Source organism: Cebidichthys violaceus, unplaced genomic scaffold (assembly GCF_023349555.1).
Source record: "Cebidichthys violaceus isolate CVI_PGR_0920_01 unplaced genomic scaffold, fCebVio1.0.p SCAF_21, whole genome shotgun sequence".
Lineage (NCBI taxonomy): Eukaryota > Metazoa > Chordata > Actinopteri > Perciformes > Stichaeidae > Cebidichthys > Cebidichthys violaceus.
In genome coordinates, this window is record NW_027176384.1 from 1,040,864 (window position 1) to 1,064,473 (window position 23,610).

Sequence of the window (23,610 nt, forward strand, 5' to 3'; positions counted from 1 at the left end):
TGCAAAATTCATCCGCAAGCGTGGAGCACAAGCTGAGCACACACAAGTCAAATGTGCAGAAATGCATAAATAAAATGGAAACAGCACGGGATGGATACACATGTGCGCAGACAGACACACACACACACACACACACACACACACACACACACACACACACACACACACACACACACACACACACACACACACACACACACACACACACACTCTCTCACACACACACACACACACACACACACACACACACACACACACACACACGGAGGCTTCCACGCAGCGTGCTTTGTGTTTACATCCATGCAATTACCTGTAATGAGGCACACGCTATCCTTCTATCTCTCGCAATCTCTTTCTTGTCATTATCAAAGGCTCATTTCCAGGAACACACACACACACACACACACATACTGTTCTGAATATTACGTGCAGCATATCGAATTCTCAGAAGAAAGCACTGTCAAATGCACAATGGACACATTTCCTTAAGCACAAAGGGCCGCATTTCAAACGTTTTTTTTTTCTTGCTGGCTATAATGAGAGAAGCTCTAAAAAGATAGAAATGTTGATACGACAGTCATTGGGGTCCCTCAGTCATTTCATTGTGTGCAATGAGCTTAAAAGCAGCAGTGGGTGCCTCAAGGACTTTTTTACCTTGGGGTTTTTCTCTGCCCTACCTTTTGATTTTTGGCAGTTGTAGAAACATAAAGATACTAATGTTCAAATAAAGTTACGGTGTAACTGGCGGTGTGGCCCTGCTCATGTGATGCTCTGGAACAGATCTGAGCAGGCTTGTCACTGACACATATGACAGGAACATACAGAATTCTCGAACAGGCCTCAGCACTGTTGCATAAGAGACTGAAAGAGTGCCAAACGTTTATTTCCAGACACACGTGATGGGAGGTGTGTATGGAACATGTGACTATGAAATTCCTTCTGTGCCTGCTTAAAGTCCTGTGAGACTGTCGCATCTTTTGCTTGTGTTTGGCTTCATTTTGTGCCCCCAATTCTGAAACCAAACATACATAAATCAAGTCACCGAATTCAGCTGCACAATATGGGAGCCTTTTTTTAATAATTCACCCTGATGTCTCCAGAGAGCAACACTACAAGAAAGCCAGATGGAGGACAGAGACACATGTTTAAGATGCTCTGCTTTTTTTTTTTGTAATGTATGCATGTGATGTGTTTGCTTGTATGTGCTTCCCTTATTGAAAGGGACAGGGATCTTATGAATGAATTAGGACACCGCTGTGTTATTCACACGCTAATCAATAGAGTCTCTGAGATCGCCCACCCATCTGTACGCCCTTGTTGCAAACACTCATGCATATGAATGTATGTACATCAGCTGTCCCATCTCGTAGGTCTCTGGTCAGGTGGCTCATGAGTGCAGGGGTTGCTTGTGATGAAGGTTGTGACCGTGTTCTTCTTTCTTGGTCTGAGTGCACTGATTGTGTACAAGCATGAAGTACGTTAGCACTTATTGGTTGTTAAGAAACAGAATTTGCTGCTTTTGGTGCCATTTTGCTATTGTGAGGCATCCTTGGTTTAGGTCCAGGTATTGTTTTATTGGATATTTTAGCCTCTTATAATATATCCTTGGCAGGGTATTGTTTCCATGTGGATACAGATCAAAGTGTGTGTGACTAATGAAACAAAATATATTGCAGGAGAGACGTACTTATCTCAAAGACGCATACTTAATCACCCTGTAAACCCCTGCCTGTGTGTGTGTGTGTGTGTGTGTGTGTGTGTGTGTGTGTGTGTGTGTGTGTCCTTGTCCTCTGTGTGATCTGCAATCTCCCATGTTCTTTCTGGTCACTGAAGGATTCTTGTGAGTTGTAGTCCGCAGCGCTTTCCCTTGCACTTGCCTTAACTTCCGGTACTTCCAGACCTGCAGATCTATGCTGTAACCCCCATCCCAGAGAGTCAGGATGTTCTGCAGAGAGACGGAGTGCCTGACAACATCAAAAGCTTCTACAAGTTCAATCACATCTGGAGGTTCAGATATGACCGGCCCTTTCACAAGGGCACCAAAGACAAGGAGAATGAATTTAAGGTACAGAGGGGAGAAAAACAAGGAATTCACTAGAAAGAAAGATGACGATGATGATGATAGACATTGACACATAAAGCAGAAAAAGTAGACACACACGCACAACACACACATTGTGAGAGGACAATGTGACATAGATGTTTCTCTGCATTTGTGTAATTTCTTCCACTCTTCACTCCATGAATTTGTCAGTGCGGGGCAATGAAAACGAGCTTTTAGATAATGAAATTGCAGCCAATTACAGCTTGTGGAGTAGCTGTAAAATGTCATGTGCTAAGAAATAAAGAGTAAGACATTTTTTTTTTTTTTTTATGTTTTAGAATTTAAAATTATACATTTCTGATCATTAGCATTTTTTTGAAGTGAAACAGCTTAATTTTCATCCTTCTCTACCGTGTTCATCGAGCATAGGCTTCTTAGGTAATGATAGTTTGACCCTGCGCCCACGTATGAGACCGTGTACAACGCATGTTTTATTCATCATGTGTCCCGTATCACTAATTATACTTAGGTTTTAGTCGGAATGAAGTCTTGGCAGCCTGATTGACTCACACATGCAAACCCACACAGCTGCACACACTCCAAACACATACATACACACACACACACCGCAAAGACCCTGATATTAGGCTCATAAATATTCAATATTAATACACACACGCACCATGCAGTCATTTCATCTCCGTTCCATCAAAGCTATTTGGTCAAATTGAATTACGATATCACATTTCCATCAGGGCTGGATGTCTCGGGCCCTCAGGAATAAAATGTATGATACACTTTTTGCATGGTGATAAGAGTGTGCAGCAGCCAGTATGGTGTGATCAGCCGTAATAAAGTAGAAGAGAACCCCATTTCAGAAATCCAAAACAGAAGTTTCTATCTGCAAAAAAATACAATGTTTCCAAAAAAGTCGACTTTTCAACTTCCCGCTCTTAAACTGTAATACATGTTGTTTTTGTTGTTGTTTTTTTCTCCAAGAGAAGTTCAGGTGGGTTTCATAGCCTTAAAAAGCAGAAAATCAATAAAGGGCAGCCGGTTTGTGTAGTGAGTCGGAAGGTACACTGAGGACACTGGATCGATACTGCATGTCAGCACTCATCTGCTCTGCTGGAGTGCCCTTGAGCAAAACACTGGGTTCTAAACTGAACTTAAAATAAGTTAGTTTAGTGCTAGTTAGCAGATGTCAGCATGTTAACAGGCTAAACTAACACGTGAACATTGCAAAATGCTGTTGTTGATATTAGCATTTAGCTCAAATGTGCCTAAATACAGCCTCATAGGGATTCTTAGCTAACTCTTGATTAGAAACAGTAGTTTGACAAAATAAATAAAGCTTGAGAAAGTACGTAGACTACGATCAAGATTTGATGATTAAGTAATCTTTAAAATGTCAGTAAATAGAATACACAAATTAAAAAAAAATGTTCAACTACTTTCCGTTCTTCCTGTCTCTAGATGTGTTTACAACAAACATAGTGTGAACGTTACTGCAGGTGCTCCACCATGGCGTGAATCCGTTATGTTAATAGCCTGCAGTGAATGCTGGGAGCTTTTATAGTTTACGTGCTGTCAGAATAACCTTGTGGGATGTTGGTTTATTGACGCGCATGCTGGCTGACGGGGTAAGTGGTGGAACATGAATGATGATATGAGATATAAGACGTGACATCTGACCTGCTCCTTCAAGTGGGTGTTTGGCAGCAGTACTCTACATGTTCCCCTCAAACCATGTATACGTAATTACATTTTGTGGTGTCTGCTGGAGATGGAGTGCATGTGTGCATCAGGCATAAAAAACAACTATAGATTCTTGAATAAAATTTTATAAGTGTGTTAAGCAATCAGCTAACCCTCACAAGTACTGTGTGTTAATGCAGAGCCTGTGGGTGGAGAGGACAACCCTGACTCTGGTCCAGAGTCTTCCGGGCATCTCCCGCTGGTTTGAAGTGGATAAGAGAGAGCTGGTGAGTGTGACCACCTCTGATGAAATAACCATGAAGACATAACTGCAACACACAGGCATCTCACACAAGGGACACTGCAATACACTTTTATTTTGCAGGTTGCAATTTAGACTACTGCCAGCCAATACCCAGGTATTGATTTAAGTCGTTTCATTGAACAACAATAATGACCTGGGTCATGACTTTCGGGCTATTGGACACATTTCATTTCCTCCACTGAATAGATTAGATGTCGTGCTAAGAATCTAATTACGTTGCCTTTATTGCCAACGTCCAATTTTTAAAATAGATTTTTGTATCGGGGCATTTTACCAATACTTTTTTTTTTTGCCTGAAATCACAATCGTATTTGGCACAAGTCCATTGCTCCACGTAAATCCCCTCAAAAGCTTTCTGTCTCGGATCTTCTCTTTCAGATCTCTGAGGAGTGGGAGGATTTTGAATGATATTTGTCCAGCGTATGCAAAACACGACACAGTATCCCTGTTGGTCTAAGAACATATTCTAGTGAATAGCTGCTGAGCGTGGTCTGAAACTGTGGATTGTGAAACCAGTGTTATTCTACGATAGTTATGCAATGCAATAGCATTTATAATACAGAACTGGAAAAAGCTGTATTAGCAAGAGGATTAAACTTTGTGTGAGATGGAGGAAGAAAAAGAGAGGAAAAAGCATGATAAAGGGAAAAACGTTTTTTTATGTATCCATGAGTAAACGGAACAGTGACCATGTACTAAATATGTTGTTTGGAATAATACAGTGTGTGCCTTATACTTAAATCTGCTATTATCAAGTTGATTGATAGATAGGGAAAACCATGGTATTAGCAGATTTATAGCCCGCAACTTTTCTGTTTTGATTCAGTCTGACTGCACTTCTCAGTGTCAACGTCTGCAGCTTTTTTCAGTAAAAAAACTAAATCCACTGGGTATGACTAATTTAGACAGACAAAGAGAGCAACTACTGGTAAACGCAGCTAAAGATATGATGTTTCATATTAAGGACTTTTCTGTCAGATCTTAAAGGCAAGACTCAAAGTTGTCCCCTACTGGCCATCAGGTGAAAGCCAACCCCAGATTCACTAACACGCAAATCTGTTGAGCATGTAGACTTTACAGAGCTCCCTTTAGAGCTACAGACAAAGTGGCCCCTTAAAAGTCTTTGATTTTATCTACGACATCCCCCTTCGCAGGTGGAGGTAAGCCCGCTGGAGAATGCCATCGAGGTGATCGAGAACAAGAACTTACAACTACGCACATTGATCACCCAGTGTCAGAGCCGGCAGATGCAGAACATCAACCCCCTCACCATGTGCCTCAACGGGGTCATCGACGCCGCTGTCAATGGAGGGCTGGCCCGCTACCAAGAGGTATGGATTGACGCATGGAGGATATGGTTGGTGGGTTTTTGACACCGTGGCAGAAGTTAGGAGTGATGACATATGGCTTAATGATCCATGAAGGTGGGTTTTAGTGGAGGGACGCATGGGCAGAGAGTGTTTTGCGAAAGGGAGGAGTGGATGAACAGATGGATGAGTGGATACATAAATGGCCGGGTGAAGCGGGAGGGGTGGAAGTGGGGAAATTAGATGGATGGGTAATGTAGGGATGGGTGGATGGATGGGGGGAGAAAGAGGGGTCAGGTCAGAATATGGCAGATTGAGGAGGGGAAGGAAGGAGTATGGTGAAATGAATGGCTAATAATGGATGAATGAATGAGATGGGAGTGTTTATGCAGCTGCTATATTATATGCTGAAGTGGTAACAGACCGACACACAGATTGATAGAGAAGAACTGGAATACGGTCAATCTCGTTGACAAACATTTGCATCTACTGCCGCTCCAATAGTTCCTTGACAGTAGATAATAGCAGGGTAACAATACAGTGCAATTCCACAACCAGGAGGAGCTCAATTGAAGAAAACGGCTTCTAAAAATGCTTTTTACCGTCAACAAACTGAGTGGACTCAGTGTCTTGCTCGTGTCGCATAGCAACCACCCTTTTCCACTCGGAGCGCGTTTGTGGGGGTTAATTTTTGTGTGTGTGTGTGGGTACTTACTGTATTTGTATGTGCGTGTGTTTGTGAGTGCATCTTGGGTTTGTGCAGAAGAGCGTGCTTCTGTGTAGAAGTAGCCTATTAAGGTATGTAGGAAACTTGACAGAGCCGCAAGGGTAGCTGAAGTGCTTTCCACCTTCACTGCCATTATTTTGTTAGAAAAATGATAGCATATTTCAATGATTATTGGCTTCCGATATACTTATAGAGCAGCTCTTTACTTTGATATACTGTTGGCAACATCATGCATCTATTTCTGTGTGTAATTGTATAAATGACATCTCTCTGGTTAAAGATTGATCCCCAACTTTCCTTAATTTGTATTTTTATTTTATACACAATACAAAATATTTCTATTATTTATCATGAGGTGGACACAGACGGGGCTGGTTCTTCTGCAGCCGACACACAATGTTCTTTTTTCTTTGCATAGCATCGCATGCAGTGCCCTGAATCAATTAATTTCCTAACGCCGATTGACAGCTGCAGAGGTTTGCTTGGCTACAAATGAAAGAGAAATTGTCATTATTAATATTCAGATGTGTTGCTTTAGTTTAAGTTGAAGGGGGAATGCCGTCTGATTTATCCCCTCCCCGCCCCGCTTCCCCTTAGCGCTCCATCTCTAATTGGACTTTTCTAATGATTAACTGAGCTACTCCATGGTGACAAAATTTTTTCCATCAGTCGTAGGAAGCTTATTGATTTTTTATTTTTTTTGCTGCCTTTTGCAATGTTCCTTGGATGGAGTTTCCCTTCTCTCTTGTAAAATGACTGCCTTGGTACTGATGTATATGCTCTTTATAGTACATTGCTTTTAAAGAGCGCGATAACATTTATGCAATAAAAAAAAAGTAATTTCTTTTCAATCCATTTTGCATGGTTCAATAAAAGAGTAACGTGCTATTGTGAACAGTGCATACTAATATAGGCTATCTTGATAAAGATGGCCATCTGGGGATGTTTGTCTGGAATAATAATTGTCCTCGTTTTTATTTTAGGATTCATAGTCGCATGCATTCATTGAAAGGCATCCTCGTTTGAATGTGACACATTGGAAGCAGCATGGAGAATCTTTTCTCCTTAACTGTCATCTGGATGTGTCTCTTTGGAGATAAGCAGCTGTGTCCTTGGGAGAGGAACCGCGCTGATCTTTTATAGCGAACTCCCCCTTTACCTTTCCGTCCCTTATTTTTGTGTGACTTTCCCTCTGTGGCAGATTTGAAAGCAGATTTGGTGAGCTGGGCCTTTCCCCGGCTCGCCGTCTCTCCTCTTTGTGTACTCTGATGCAGATTGAAAAAGGATTTAACATAATCTGTTGACACATCACAAGTGTCGATGGCATTGTAAACAGCGACGGACTGGCATTTAATGTATGGGTGCCACAAAATTGGATCATTCAAAGCAGATCAGGTCGTTTCTCAGCTTATCTGTTTCCCCTTGAAGTCGCCTTTTTTGAAGAAAATGTCTGGAGGAGCGAATAGGAAGGGCACTCTCAAACCCATAATCCAGAAGTGTGATGTTTCTGAAGAGACACAATTTTTAGCAGGAAGCAGTCACATGAATGCACGCTTTTATAATTTTCCCCCTAAATCAAAGTAACATCAATCCCTTGATCCCACTATTTGGCACAGTCTCTCTATTTTTAGCCACCATGTGCTTTTATTCTGGTCCCTGAACTTGATTTTTTGATATGATAACACAAAGAACCCAGACAGGAGCATAACACCCCGTTTGAGCTGGATGTTTAGTTTACTCCATTTGGATACTTGCTCATTTCGCTCGTGAATGTTTTTCAAGGATTCTACAGAAATGTGTGGACACTAATTCACTGCGTCAGCCCAGCGGGTGTTCAGGTAGCACTGCAGCGCAGCAGAATGCCTGAGCGTCAGCTCCCGGTCTGTGCATAACAGATGTTCTGCATTTTGTCTCCGCTCAGGCCTTCTTCGTGAAGGACTACGTTATGAATCACCCTGAGGACGGCGAGAAGATCGGGCGACTGAGGGAACTGATGTTTGAACAGGTCTGTAATAAAAGATACAGTATGTACGTTAAGTGTAGTGTATTCTCATGATGTGCTTTCAATGCGAAAGGAAATGTATAAAAAGACCATGAACATGGTGATCAGGAATGGGCCACCTTATATCAAACAGCGTGTTTATTGATTCCTCACTAAACACTCTCAACTTAAGGTTCACTTACGCGCTTGTTCTGGAGCGTTCTCAATAAGGAGAACAAGTGAGGAACTGGACCTAGCGTTGCCAAACACAAACTGGGCAGATACCTGTGTCTGAGAGTTAAAAAAACATGGATTATATCGGCCAGTATTCGTCATTAACGTGTTCGTATACAAACATTTATGATAGGGGTCCCTTAACACTGTTAAGGGACTGCAATTATTTGGTCCAGCTCTAATGATAATTATAATAATAATACTACTAATTTCAAAGTGCTTTTTAGACCAAAGCGCCCTAGCTCTAGTAGCTATATAAAGTGAGATTAGCTTGGCCTATCTCATTTTATTCACAAAGTTCTTAATTGTTTTTTAGTTGTTTTTTTTAAAGTCGCATAAATAAATGGCCAAACAAAAACTCAATTCACAATTAAATGTGTTAAGTGGAAAGTATTCCACTGAATTTGACAATTTGCAGACTCATTTTAACCAAGCGCCTCTGGAACAAATGAGCTGAATATTTAGCAATTTACGCAGATGATTTACAGATGAAGTAGGAGGAATAAAAGCTCAGTTTATCTCTCAACTCGGTTGTTTGTAGTATCTCGAGAAGTTAATCAGCTTTTGTTCTGCAGGCACACATTCTGGAGTACGGCCTCGCTGTGCATGAGAAGTTTGTTCCCCAGGACATGAGACCTCTCCACAAGAAGTTAGTGGACCAGTTCCATCTGATGAAATCCAGTCTTGGCATACAGGTGAGCCGGAAAACAAGGTGACACTTCTGTACGTCTTTAACAGTCCCACTTGTGTTAAAGATTTCACTCAAATAATTTAACCTTACATGGAAGTGCACACTGTGTGTGACAACAGATGCCGACCGCTGTGTTTAGACTTCCGAGTGAACGGCCCCTTTAGTCCTCCGGGAGAAAGCCACCCCTCATTAAACATACTTCCTTCTTCTGGTTTTGTGTACTTTATTGACATACCTCATGCTGGCATCAAGCATTTAATCATGTGCACTGCCTCATCTCCAATTTGAAAACCCCAGGAGTTTCCGGCTTATGTGCGTGCAAGCCCAGTACACTTCACCAACGGGAGCCCACGAACATGCAGGAACTCTGTGCCCAACATCATCAGCCCAGACGGTGGCAGAGGGCTTGCCAGGCGGAGGTGATGACCTCTTTTGGCTTCTTTTATTTTTTGTATTTTATTGATGTTATGTGTTTCTTTCTTTTGTCCGAGAAATTTAAAACACACCCAAAAATCTCTTTTACTTCAGCATTAAGTTTCTCCTTCATAGTTTCCGCACCTCGAACACCACTCTCTGTGCATTTGCTCTCTTCCCCTTTCCGTTTTTTACCGGTGTGGCTCCATCTGGGCTTACAATAAGGGGGGGGCTGCCAGGCTGGCACCCACGGTGATATTTCTGTGTGGCTGCTGCTGAGCCGGCAGGCAGACTGTGTGTGTGTGTGTGTGTGTGTGTGTGTGTGTGTGTGTGTGTGTGTGTGTGTGTGTGTGTGTGTGTGTGTGTGTGTGTGTGTGTGTGTGTGTGTGTGTGGTTTTGATGTGTTCAGTGACCCTGCCACTCTGTCTACCTGCGACATTCTTCCTCCACAGTCTGATCCCAGGGGGCAAAGCCACACATACAGACTCACACATCACCCCAGTCTCCCAGTGGCATTTCACGTTTTACTTATTGAGTTTTGATTTCTTTTTCGTTCTCTGTGTGGCAACACAAAAACAAGTTACACATTTTGGTGAGGACTCCTGCTTTCACCTTCCTCTATAAAACCCCGTTGTGTTTGTTCTCTAACCTTTCTTTTACACTTGTGTCTGACAAGTGCTTGATGGAATGCTGTGATTGCTGCATCGATTATCTTCTCGGGATCTGACATTTTCTGTCGCTGTTTGTCTTTTTCCCTGCCTGCCTGCCTTTTTTGTGTGCTGAATCTTTTGGTGAGTGAAACCTCTGAAAACTAATGAAACAAAATACCACAACCTAAGTCCCTTTATTGAAAGCCACCATAAGCATCGCTCTCTGTCTTGCTGTCACCCTCAGCCTCCCCAGCTACCCTGCGGTGAACCGCTACTCCTCGTCCTCTCTGTCGTCTCAGGCCTCCAATGAAGTCAGCAACATCACAGGGCAATCAGAGAGTTCGGATGAAGTCTTCAACATGCAGGTAATCTCCCTCTCTCTGTCTCTCCTATCCACACTTACATGCAACCTCTTTTATCTTTCCACAAAGGTTCTTGAGGTAAGAAGAGTCCCCGCAGATTTCACGTGCAATACTTTTTAATCCTCCTCACTCCGCTCAACCCTCGTTTCTCCCCTCCTCTGATCCTTTCTCTCTGTCGTCCACTCCGCTCGTTCAGAGCTTTTTCCGGCCGAGCAAATTGTTGTGATTATCAACCCAAAAGAAGGACACAGTGCTTTGTGTGGTCTGTCCAGGCAGCTTGCTGGAGTTTGGCAGTAATCTAAACTAGATTTGGCCCATTCAGAAAGCTGCTGACAACTCCTGGCAAGCAGTCTGAGCGCACCTGGCAGGCCTCGAATAACAGGACGCAGACACAAACACGAGAGGAAAAGTCCTGTTGTCGGGGGATCTGACTGAACCTATTGCGGTGTTATTTTTTAACATCATGGCTGTTATTTTACAGATCAAGTGCAAGTCACTGAACAATGATCTTACAGACAAGTATCAGTGCAGAATACTTCAAGTGACAAAGTGCATTAAGCTCTTAACCCCCCACCCTTCTGGAGACATGTATTTTGAAGGTTTCAGTAGCAGACTGCGATAGATAGATAACAACAGTGTTTTTTGTTTGTATCCATTATCTGTGCCACTCTCTGTACTGTAAATATGAGGAACACTTTCTACGACGTCCATGTCTACAATACATTAAAAACGTACTTATAACCCTCTTATAGAACAGTGTAATAATAGCTATAAGCACTCATACATATGCATATGCTTTATAATATTATTCATAACAAATCCTTAAACAGTTTATAATGACTTATGATATAGAATAGTACTTCTTAACTGCTGGTCAGCCACTTATGCATGATTTTATATGTCGTTCTTTTTCACTTTACTTAAAGCAACAAATGGCCACTTCTAGTGACTTCCAGCCAGCCTGTAATGTAATCTGCCGATACCTCAGGAACGTCATTAACTGACAGCATCTAATGACCACTTAGACTAATCACATTACAATGCATTCTAACCGTGATTGTGATGCATTTTAAAATTATTATATAATGTAATACGGCTGTGTGAATTATAATACACTAGGATCCTTGCAAAAATGTTATTTAGTGACCAGCAATTATGAAGTATTAAGATAACTGACCTCATTATACAATGTTTTATAATGTGTTATGAGTATTGTAATTTAGCATTATAAATATGAATGCTTCTAACTATAACTATACAGTTCTGTAAGAACATCATAAACTATAAGTATGTTTATAATGCTCATGATGTTCTGGTTCATGTTAGTGATGTTGTTGTTGTTTTTGTCGTCCCACCTACAGCCCAGTCCGTCTACCTCAAGCCTCAGCTCCAACCACTCTGCCTCGCCCAATGTCACCAGCTCAGCCCCTTCCAGTGCCAGAGGTGAGACTGGCCCTCTCCAGAAAGCACTCATTTTACGATCTTATACACTGTAGGCTTTTAGCTGGTATTTCACTCCGGAGTGACTTGCGTGGAGGCAGAAGACAGAGGTTCCAGCTGGACGCGCTGAACATGGGGACCGAAACCTTTGACATTTTTTTTCTTGTGACACATTGTTCTCTCAAACCACCGCAGCATCCTGTCTGGTGAGGTCAGCGAGGTTAGACGGCAGCCAGGGAACATGAGCAGGAGAGGATGATTGGGTAGAAGAAGGGAACGGGCGAGGGGAGCAGGGTTGAATGGAAAGTTGGAGACTGAAAAATAGAGGGAATACAAAATGAGCTGCGATGAAAAATGAAATGGTGCTGCGACGTGGTGGTGACAAACGCTGTTGAAAGAGTCATGGGAGCCAGTGAAAATGCAAGACACAGCAAGAGAGAGTAAGAGATGATCAGAGGTCTGTGGGGTATCTCTCTTGGACCTCAACACTATCTCCAGTCCGGCCCGGGCCGTCCAAGCCTCCTCTTCAGAGTGTGAATATCTAACGCTTTCCCTGTCTGCCCTCTTATCTCAAATGGGCAAACGTGTTTCTACCTGATCCACATCATAAAAAGTGAGGATATATGAAGACGTTTATGGAAGCTTATACACTCCCCTTTGGCAGGCTGCAGGCTGCAGGCAGCAGGCAGTGCCCTTATAAAAGTGGCCTCTGTCTACCCATAAAGCCTGTAGAGAATTATTGCTTGTGTGGTCTTATCTGAATGAGAGCCAGCGATGGGTATCTCATACTCGTATGATAGCCCTCCAAGTGCTATCGCATTCGCTAATGGATCAAGATCCCTACAGTGGCTAACACCAGATGAGGGGGAAGTGCTGTGAAAATGGTGCCAGCGAGTACTTTGCACGTGTGTTTGTGTGTGTGTGTGTGTGTGTGTGTGTGTGTGTGTGTGTGTGTGTGTGTGTGTGTGTGGGCTTTTGCATTTCTTTCGATGCATGTGTTACACGTGTTTCTGTGTCAAGGTTTAGCACGTCTGTCTGTCTGTTGTAATTGTTCAGTCTAACTGAGGAGGTGAGGGAGTGAGGAGGGTGTGTGTGTGTGTGTGTGTGTGTGTGTGTGTGTGTGTGTGTGTGTGTGTGTGTGTGTGTGTGTGTGTGTGTGTGTGTGTGGAGGGAGGGAGGGAGGGAGGGAGGGAGGGAGCAGGCCATTTATCATGTCGTAGAGCTAGTGAGGCGGAAAGAATGGTAGAGAGGCTTGGAGGGAGAAAGAGAGATTGGCCTTTCCTGATTGCCAGTATTCATGGGTAATAGTCTAACACCTTGCTACTATTTGGTCCCTTATGTGTTGCACATGCTCTCGTGTGTGTGTGTGTGTGTGTGTGCGTCTGTGTGTATGTGTGCGTGTGTGTGTGTGAGAGACCGCTCAAACATCTCATACTGTCCATTCCAGGTTCACCCCAGATGGCAGAGAAACACAAGCATTCCAGAGAAAATGCCTGTCTGTCTCCACGAGACCGACCGGTCAGCGCCATTTTCCCCAATCCCATGGACCCTGCACAGGTTAACACGCACACACACACACACACACACACACACACACACAGTACTGGTAAAACAAACATACAGTGACATCCTCGTTAAAGTGTGGTTGTTATAACCACAAGGAATGGCACATTATATCCATTAAGGTTATAACGGATAGAAGGATGGTCCAGTCAAATAAAGTACAGTGCAACTGTCCCCCCTTAGGTTAAAGCAGATGGATGTTTGCATTCAAAGAAAAGGTGGATAAAAAATAGTCAGCTTAGAAACGGCGGCCAAGGCTAATATGCTTAGTAGTATTCAGAGCCGTCTGTGTTTCTATACAAAGTAAGACTATAATAACAAGAAATATAAATGCAGAATGGGGAAAGCCCTTCACTATTTGTTTTTAGGAGGGTAATGGAAAAGGAACACTCTCACTCGCGGCTCTTACGGATGGTTGTGTCCTCTTCAGTCAAGCTCACTTGGATCCACCTGTCCTCCAAATTTGTGACTGTGTGATTTGGAATAAGACAAGATCTCTATATGTTTTGACACTTTGCTCCTTATTGGCAGCCGCCCGTAATGGGCATGCAGAAATGAAGGTCCTCTTCGTATTGTACAGCATATCTTAATGGCTGACTTCCGTCTTAGGAAAAATCGGCTCATGCCATGATGCCATTTGTAGCCGAGAATTGCAGATTTTCAAGAGCGGCAGTCCAGCTTTGCCTCATTTTCAGTGAAAGAAACAAACATTCCAGTAAAGCAAGAACCAGTGCCGACAAGAACAACATGATATTGCAGCGTCTCCTCTCGCTGACGGGCAGTATGTAACGTAATCACACACTCTATCCTCAGTGACAAAGCTACTGTAGCAGAAAAATAAGTTTGTTTTTCAAGGCCCTTCATCTCTTGCGGTCAGCACTGCCAGCACACTTCACCTGTTTTTTTTGTGTGTTGAATCAAAAGAATTGTTCTACAGAGTAGCAAAAGACCGTCTATTAGCGGCTAATGGAACATTGATCATTAGAAACATTGATCACTTGTTACATTTACTGTAATGAGAATTATAATTTTTTGGGGGATGGAGGGGGAGTGCTCATCACTTCTACAAATATCACACCCCTGATAGACATAAAGGTCATTACGCATTCAGCTCTCTGACTCTGTTGCCGTCTGTGCTCTCCCTCTGCTCTGCTCTATTGAATTTGTAAAGGGGAAAGATTTCACACCTTGATATTTATTTTAACCGTTCAATATTCAATTACTCCTCTCTGCTTCAGAGCTGGAATTTACCTACGTTATCTCAAACACACTGTTTCACGCTGTACATATTTGACAGTCATTTGGACTATTTCTTCTGTGTGCAGAGAGCCGCCCCACATCAGATAGGTGATGCCACTTTACCAAGGAGTGACCCCAACCTGTCGGCGCCAGACAAAGGTAAAACGCCATGTTCAGCATATTCTGTTACACCCTTCTCGTTCCATTCAACCCTTGACATACACCCTCACCTTGAAGGGAATCTCCTCTAGAAGAATAATAGTGCCAAAGTGAGGTGAGATAGGTTATGGTAAAGTGCAAACATTTTTTTTATTATTTATTGTTTTTTTTAGTGTCCACGGCTGTTAGAGCAGTGATGCAGGGGGGCATCTCCTCTATTACTCACAGACGCTTACACCACTGTCCAGGCTGGCGGCCATTTGTTCGGACACGCAGTGTGTGTGACAGTTTCACCTCAGAGTGACTTGAGACGTCTGTCTTCACACAGCTGCTTCAGGGAGCGCCTCAGGATACACACACACACACACACACACAGAAACACATATTCTCACACACACACACACACACACACACACACAGACACATATTCTCACACACACACATACTGGGCTCCATTTTTTCCTTCAACTCCTTACAGCTTTTCATCTTCCCTCATCCTAAAAGAGTAATTAAAATGGCAGGTACTATTCCTGCAACGCTGATGGACATGTGTGACATTCATATGTATGAGTCCATATCTATTAGTTAAGCCCCCCCCACCTGGTTGTCATTTTGCTCGAGAGATGCTTATATCATGCATTTTCTGTATATATGCCTGTGAATTGAGACTGAAAGCTTATAGCCCCCACATTACTTTACATTACATTACAGTCATTTAGCAGACGCTTTTATCCAAAGCGACTTACAATAAGTGTATTCAACATAGGTATTATGTGTAATTAACAAAACAAAAAAACCTGAACAGTTTGATTGCTTTTCTCTGAACTTTGGCACAAAAAATAGAGTGCATCAGAGCATTCTCAGGAACACTTTGTGCAATAATTAGCGAGGAGTGCGGAAGAGACACGTTAAAATAAAGAGTGAAGAGTGCGGATACGATAGCTTCCTTGTGACTCGCACACCTTTCCATGTGACTCGATCTGTGAAACAATGCAGTGAGATAGATGAACTGGTGACGTGACAGCTTTACGCGCGCGACAATGACGAAAGGTGCTAGGATTGACACAACGCCTGTGATCGTGTTAACGTGTTGTTTGCATCATCTACCACCTCCACCTTTAAATCATAACTCCAGATACCAAATATAGTGTTGTTAAAATACGACGCCTCTTTGACTCTTAGTTTGAAGACAAGGCAAGTTTATTTGTATAGCACATTTCAACAACAAGGTAATTCAAAGTGCTTCACATAAAACCATTAAAAGCATCAAAACATAATGCAAAAGAAAAGGAGATTTAAAAACAATTAAGAACATTCATTGAAACATTGAAATGCAGTGTAAGAAATAAAATCCAGTAGTAAAATGCAGAAATGGAGGAAATTGATTAATATCCTTGAATGTGGTTCAATCAAAGGCAGCAGCAAACAGAAAAGTCTTCAATCTTGATTTAAAGGAGCTGAGTGTCTCTGCAGACCTGCAGCTTTCTGGGACTTTGTTCCAGATATGTGGAGCAGAAGAACTGAACGCTGCTTCTCCATGTTTAGTTCTGACTCTGGGAACAGACAGTAGACCGGTCCCAGACGACCTAAGGGGTCGGGATGGTTAATGATAAGGTAGCAGCAGATCAGAGATGTATTTTGGCCCTAAACCATTCAGTGCTTTATAAACCAACAGCAGGATATTAAAGTCAATTCTTTGTTGGACAGGAAACCAGTGCAAAGACCTTAGAACTGGAGTGATATAATCCACTTTCTGTGAAATTAAATGATGCCTGTTCACCAGCAGGCATCTCTCTTTTCTATTCCCTCGCTCTATTTGTATGCTTTTGTTCAAAAGCAATTTTTTACCTACCACAAATATCACTTCTGTAGAGGTTTGTTTTGCTGCTTGACCTGAAGCAACACGTTGCATGTTTATGTCGTGTCTCTGCCAGTAATGTTGGCGAATATTAATAGAAGGAGTACAGAAACACATTTATGGACTAAAATAATATACCGACCATCTGAAAAGCACAAGAGAGACGGGACTAGAAGTAAAAAAACAGCAAAACAGCTGGGAAACGTCAAAAACAGGCCTCAGAATTCCAGGAAGACAAAATCAAAATAGGATGTCAAAATGTACTGAGCTGTGCTCTCTTGGGATGCTCTGTGAGCCATAGTGGCTGTCTTGACAGTCAAAGTTTGTTTTTAGTGTAATCCCAAATGCGCTGACAATGCATGTCCAAAGGAGTTCTAGCAGTGTCAGGAGGCAGAAATAATGCCTCCTTTAGTCTCGCTGTATAGGACGAACTCTCTGAGGTCCCAGAGTTATATGACTCTGGTCCTTCTATGAAATACAAATAAATAAATCTCAAGCATGGCATAATATATTAGAGCAGAAGAGGATACCGGGCTGAAAAATGAATTTTATGACTGTTGACATTCTGAATGTGCTCAGTGGAAGAGTTGATGCTTAAAGCTCCTTCTTCAGATTTCTTCATCGTAAACGGTGCACGCGAGTAAGCGACATCACCTTTTTTCATGCCACAGAGAAGAAAAAAATACAGAAATCAGTCAAGTGAAATAATGCAATCTGTTTGGGAGAAGATAGCGTGTTCTTGTTGGATTCCATCGCTCACCGTAGGAAGCTGAAGCCTGTAGGACTTTAAACTTCACTCAATCTCAAACAATATATACTGTACACTCCTGCACGTTTGGTCTGAAACCAGTGTTACTGCCATTTGTTTCCAGTTATCATAGCAACCATCTGAAATGTGTTTCTCCATGTTGTCTTGTGTAACCCCATAATCTTTTGAGTGACTTGTAATGTTTCTGTGTGTCGTAAGTGCGACCCACACCCAGTAGCTGGAGCCTAGACAGTGTCAAAGAGGGCGCCCCATCCTTCTCTGACTCTTTTGGCAAAATGCTATGCCCTCCTGTTCCTCCTAGGCCACCGTACTCAGGTAAAGTGGCTGAATCATGATGGAATTCTCCGATTGAAGAATGATACTAATTTCTCCGCTCTGACTTTTGACACCTGGGGCTTCCCTTCGCATCTTCCTACAATGACATTTTCCCATCTAAGGCTCTCAGCTGCTGCTTGCTGCTCCTAACGTCATGCACATACATGATGGCAACAGCTTTTGCTTCACTAACTGGCTTTGGTAGTTTTATGGTATGAGATGCGCGAGGTCAGCTCACAACAAGTCTGAAAGTCTCTGTGGACCTTGAGAGGGCGGAAGTCAATCCCAATTGAAATTCCAGTCAATTCCCAGATTTTGACCCCTGAGAAATGCACGTCATTACGTTTCATCCACTGTCGACTCACACTGTATTTCAGTTGTTTACTTATTTACAGATTCAACAGATTTGACTTATCCCCCAGTGCTTTCTGATATATCGTGCTGGCCAGCAGCGTAATAAGCAGATGGAGTGGCCCCCCTCCATCCCCCATCCTCCTCCTCTTCCTCCTCCTCCTCCTCCTCCTCCCCCAAACACACACATACCCACACACACTTCTGCCCTCATTGCGTAGAGCGGAAACAGCTGTTTGATGTAGAAACAGCTTAAGGCAGCCTAAAGGACCTGCAGAACATCAGCGCTTCATTGATGCTTTAAGCCAATGGCCCTCTCAGCTCCATGTGTGTATGTTTGCATGACTCACGCTGTGTCACCACAGTGAATGGACGAAAATGGCTGCCTAATTTGAATTTTCCTTCTTCTCTCTCTCTCTCTCTCTCTCTCTCTCTCTCTCTCTCTCTCTCTCTCTCTCTCTCTCTCTCTCTCTCTCTCGCTCTCATATCTGCTTGTCAGCAGGCTCCTCGGCTAAAAACATGAGGTCGCAGTCTCCTGTCTCCGCGTCCAGATCGCCACAAAAGGTTGGTTCTGTTTCTGTCACTCACTCCCTCTGTCCGTTTGGTGTGAGTTTCAGGCTTTTTTTCTTCTTCTTTTTTATTGTTCCATTGTCTTTCCCTGAGATTGCCTGACCTTGCTTAGTGACAGCCTCGGGGCCTTTGTACTGCACTGCACAGGTCTTACCGGCCAGCTCCAGGGTCTTTATCCTACTCTGTGTCAACCCGAGGCCTGGGAGCTTTGCATTACTGTTCACTGAAGCTGCTAACTGCTCCAGTGCTGCTGATTTTGTAGCTTTTTTTATGACCCGGCCGTCCCAAAGAGGACCCAAAACGGTACTGGCTGGAGGGCACTCATCGTGATAGCTGAATGTACACCTGGTAGCCGCCAACCGTTTTCCACTGTTTAATTCTGGCTCTGAGAGGAGGTCACCTCCTGGCATGCTTGCCAAAAATATGCATAAACAGATGGATTTATTCAACTTCACTTCATGTACTTGTCAGTTAATTTAAATTTCAAAGACTGAACCCTATTTGTTATGGGTTGTTTTTTTTCTTCGCTATTGATGCAATGAGACCTGCGTGTGTTGTACCAAATGTTCCCTCTCGCATCTCTCAACTGAGATGTGTTGAAACAAGTTTTTGACACCTCAGACCTCAAGTGTTTTTATGTTTATCTGCAGATTAGTCTCGCTTTGTCTCCAAGCTCTGATTTGCTGTTAATGAGCCTCTTAGTAGTTAATACCAGACTGCAGAAGCAGGAGAGGTCCAGCAAAAGTTAACTAAGCACCGAGTGAGCTTTTAATGAGGGGTAAAAAGTTGTTTTGAAACTCTGGTGAACCGAAGCTTGTCTACTGCTAACTGGTATCTCCTTCGCGGGCTTGCCACGAGTGACGGTGAAAAGCTCCCACCTTAGTTGTGGGCACGATGTTTCCCCACGTGTGACAACTGCCATGTGTGAATGCGTTTGTTTTTGGTGTGTGTTTGTGTGGTCTGCCGTGTGAGGTGGAAAGAGAGAGTGCGAAAGAACAACTCTGGAAAGTGTGAGTGACAACTTGGGACTCAGCGTGCTCTGTCAATCACATCTGTGTGTGCGTGCTGATAGAAGAGGCCCGAAGCGAAGTACCTCGCTGCCCATCACGGCACAGCCTGAGACGGGTCCTCCGTGGACCTCCAGCAGGCCCCATTATCCCAGCACACACACACACACACCAGTCAGTGCAGCCGGGGGCCCATTACCAGACCACAAACCCCAGGACAGATAGTGAACCTGCAGAAAACACATGGTGCCAGTCTCACAGGGCTGCACCTACTCATCTGCAAGGGGTAGAAATGATATTCGATGGGAGCCTCTCTCTGGAGAACTGGGTCAGGAGTTTAAACTGCTTGTCAGCACTATATTAAATACACAGATTTTCATCATGGTCGCCCCAGATGTGGGAAAAAAAGGTTTGTCCAGTCGTGCATGATAAATGGATACCTCTCTTAGTGCGTGCCCCCTGAAGCATGAGCAATACGACCTTACTGATCAATTGTATACTCCGCTAGATCCAATTAAATTTTAGCAGATATAATGGCAGCGTGGTGTAATTGCTTAGAAAAACATTTTGATGAGTGATCGGATTTTTTAGGGGGCATATTGTGTTTTTTCGTCTCGGTGCACAGGGCCGGTTGATGGAGTGTAAAAACCTGGCCCTCTCAATCTGTTCACTGACTCTCCTTTTTTTTTTAAAAAGTACTTATCGGCTGTAGGGCTGAGTCAGCACACATGTTGGAGACAGCAGAATAGGGGATGCATACAATATGGTTGCATACGTTCCATAATTCTTTTTAATAATGCCATTATATGTCGAGTTACTTTTTTTTCAGACTTTAAACTAGTTTTTGCCTCTTTCTTCTGAAATGCTGGATGCTTTAACTTAACTAACAATTCTTCAAAAATCAACAATCATTCTGCTGGTATCAAACATTGTCAGACTGTGCGATGGGAATTTTTCACAATTTTTTTTTTTTTTTTTTTTTAAACCAAACCAATTCATTGGTTCTTCAAAAATAATTCCAGAGTAAAAATTAAGATAATAGTTACCATAGGACAGAGAAAACAGCAAATCATTACAATAGAGAAGCTGGAAACAGGGCTGTTAGGATGCTTTTCAAACAATTAATTGATAATCAAAGGGTTTGTTGTTTGGCTAATCCATTAATTGACCAATAGCTTTGGCTGCTTGAAAGGACCAGGAGCCTAAAAGGTTGTTCATCACATCTCTTAAGCAATGAACATATTGGATGTTCACATGAATAGAATACATGATTTCCTTGTCATTCTTTCTCTCCCTGTAGACCACAGTGCCACCTTTCACCCCTTCACCCACCGAGTGCCAGTCCACCAGTCTGGTCTCCAACTCCCCCGTCCTCTCCGGCAGCTACAGCAGTGGCATCTCCTCGCTCAGCCGCTGCAGCGTGTCGGAGGCTTCGGGCACCGAGCTGCCCGTGGGCGACCACCCGGCCTACCCGCTTCCTCCCCCCAGCACCTTGCCAAACTCCGTGTCCAGCAGCTCAGACGAGCCGATCCGCCGAGAGAATAAGACGCCTCCCCCCTACAGCGTGTACGAGAGGAACAACCCCCGCAGGCCCGTGCCGCTGCCCCACAGTCTGTCCATCCCCCCACAGGCGGACCCCCCGGCCCTGCCGCCCAAGCCTCACCAGCTCCGCACCGGCAGCATGAAGCTGGACGGGACCTCTGACCCACGAGTTCCCAGACCGAGGCCTCTGCCCAGGAAGGTGTCCCAGCTATAGGTGCTGGTTCGGGTCCAGGTCTGGAGAAGAAACACACACTGGCGTATTTTGCACTTTTCTACTGGGCACTCACTTGTTTGTTTTTTTGTGATCTACAGTTTGGCATTCCTGACCTACACTCCAATAAAAGACATGGGCCTATAGATTAACAGGCAGTCAAAAAACAATAACAACAACTGAAGAAACGGTCAAATATTGAAAGTTTCTTTTTGTATTTGCTAGAGGGCATTGCATTGACTTTGACTTGGTCATTCTGCACTTTTAGCTCTAGTATGTATAATAGGTCACCACGGTCAGTCGCAACATATGTTTACCAGAACACTCTAGACAAAACACAGTTTTGATAGATGTAATAATCTCAAATATATGTATATTGGTATATATGAGAATTGTTTTTGCCTTAAGTATTGGAAACAGAGTCTTTTATCCGTGAGTCTTGCACGTTTTTTTTTGTTTTTTTTAACGACTCCGTACATTTGTGTACTATATGGCTAAAAAGGTGCTAGAGGCCTCGAGTATGCATTTCAGTGAAGTGTAGTAGAAACGGGTGTGTTCCCATAGTCATATCCACACGACAAGTGGTACAGAAAAATGTAACATGCTAACAAAAATGTATTACCGTTAAATGAAAAAAAAAAATACTGTTATTTCTGCCGGATGAAAAATGTCATTGTTATGCAGTGATTTCAAACGTTTGGTAAAGATAACTTCAGCACAGTAATGGGAGCAATTTGGACTCTGTGTTATTTAACTCCACATGGTCATATGTAAATCAGAAAACGAGAGAGGTTTTCAGTGGGAAGTTAATCAAAGCACTCTACTGCCCTTCTCTTTCTCTCTTAAAATCGGCCTGTCACACTTACCAAAAATTGTCAACATTAACAATAAAATCATGAGCCTGGACCAAACACAGGGGCAAAAACTGGTGCAATTGCATGCTTAGAACTTTGCCTTTGACCATTGACATTTAGATGAACACACCCTATCCCTCCTGCATGATGTACATGACAACAGATCTTTAGGGGGTGTACCAAGTATTTTGCCAAAGGAAAATGTACAATGTGCTGTCAAGAAACTTTTGTTCAACTGGGAGCAGACAAAATTTAGATTTCACAAAGGTGATTTCACCCCCAAAAATATCCCAATTAAACTGTTATGTATTGATCAGATGAGCACAAACAAGACTTAATCATCTGTATTTTGACCATTACTGTTTTTATGAACTCTCTATTTGACAAAAGCAGTAATTAGAACAGAGTTTCACTCTCAGCAGCAACCTTAAAACACACAAGGACTGACACTCTATTGAAGAAATATTTACAAACTAATCATTGTCAAATATTTGTACGGTTGAGATTTACTTTGTGTTGATTAAAAAGATGGACGTGAGTTGACTGCACTATAGATAGTTGCACAGTTCAACCACATTGCATTGCTGCAGTGAAGTAAGTTTTCTGTGGCAGGCACATTTCACATTGTTTTGTAAAATAGAGGACATTTTGGCTTAAAATATTCATCAATCGTAAATTCCGTGCACCATTTTATTTTATTGTTTGGGGTGGGTAGCTTTGATATTGTTTATATGTTTCATTTTTTGTATTGTTAATTTAGTTTTTGATTTGTTGTGAATTTTTGAGATTAAATATTCACATTAATCAGTACTTGAGAACCTGTAAATTATATGATGAGATTAATGTAAGTATGCCAAATATAAAGTTTGTGTATTACAATTAATGTAAATATTGTGTTTTTAACAAAATGTAGCTATAACAATTTACAGCTTTGAATGTAATGTTGAAGCAGCAAATTATTATTATAAATGTTCAAACTTTTATGGTTTTGTGAGTGTAGAAAAACTTATGGTCATGCATAATGACAGCTAACACATTTACAAGTTCAATAAACTGCCCTATGTAATACAAATGGACTGATTGGCAGTTTTCTATGTGATGGGACCGTGGAGATTTGTGACATAGTACTTTATGGGGTGCTGAGGTTTCACATACACACACGCTCTCCCAGCACTGCAGACATCAGAGAGATGAGACACAATGCACCCCGAGGAACTAACTGAAACGGCCGCACCTTGGCTCACGTCCTACTCTGCAAGGAAGCAGAAGTGATTTAGGGAAGAAGGACTAGCAATTGTT

The 23,610-nt window shown here is 42.7% G+C and overlaps 1 protein-coding gene across 7 annotated transcripts in view; it reads left to right on the top strand.

The window, feature by feature from the left end:
* Positions 1-23,383, top strand: part of dock4b (dedicator of cytokinesis 4b) — a 102,222-nt gene extending 78,839 nt beyond the window's left edge. For 2 of the 7 annotated variants that reach the window (XM_068716827.1, XM_068716830.1), the window contains 13 exons: positions 1,899-2,065; positions 3,943-4,029; positions 5,222-5,398; positions 8,023-8,106; positions 8,892-9,011; positions 9,305-9,426; positions 10,316-10,436; positions 11,795-11,876; positions 13,321-13,430; positions 14,762-14,834; positions 17,660-17,776; positions 18,627-18,691; positions 21,005-23,383. In XM_068716827.1, the coding sequence (XP_068572928.1) occupies positions 1,899-2,065; positions 3,943-4,029; positions 5,222-5,398; positions 8,023-8,106; positions 8,892-9,011; positions 9,305-9,426; positions 10,316-10,436; positions 11,795-11,876; positions 13,321-13,430; positions 14,762-14,834; positions 17,660-17,776; positions 18,627-18,691; positions 21,005-21,460 (1,781 nt within the window). In that variant the 3' untranslated portion in view covers positions 21,461-23,383. The remainder of the gene's footprint in view (positions 1-1,898; positions 2,066-3,942; positions 4,030-5,221; positions 5,399-8,022; positions 8,107-8,891; positions 9,012-9,304; positions 9,427-10,315; positions 10,437-11,794; positions 11,877-13,320; positions 13,431-14,761; positions 14,835-17,659; positions 17,777-18,626; positions 18,692-21,004) is intronic. The other 5 variants (XM_068716828.1, XM_068716831.1, XM_068716829.1 and 2 more) reach the window with 4 other exon arrangements.
* Positions 23,384-23,610: the final 227 nt, after the last annotated feature.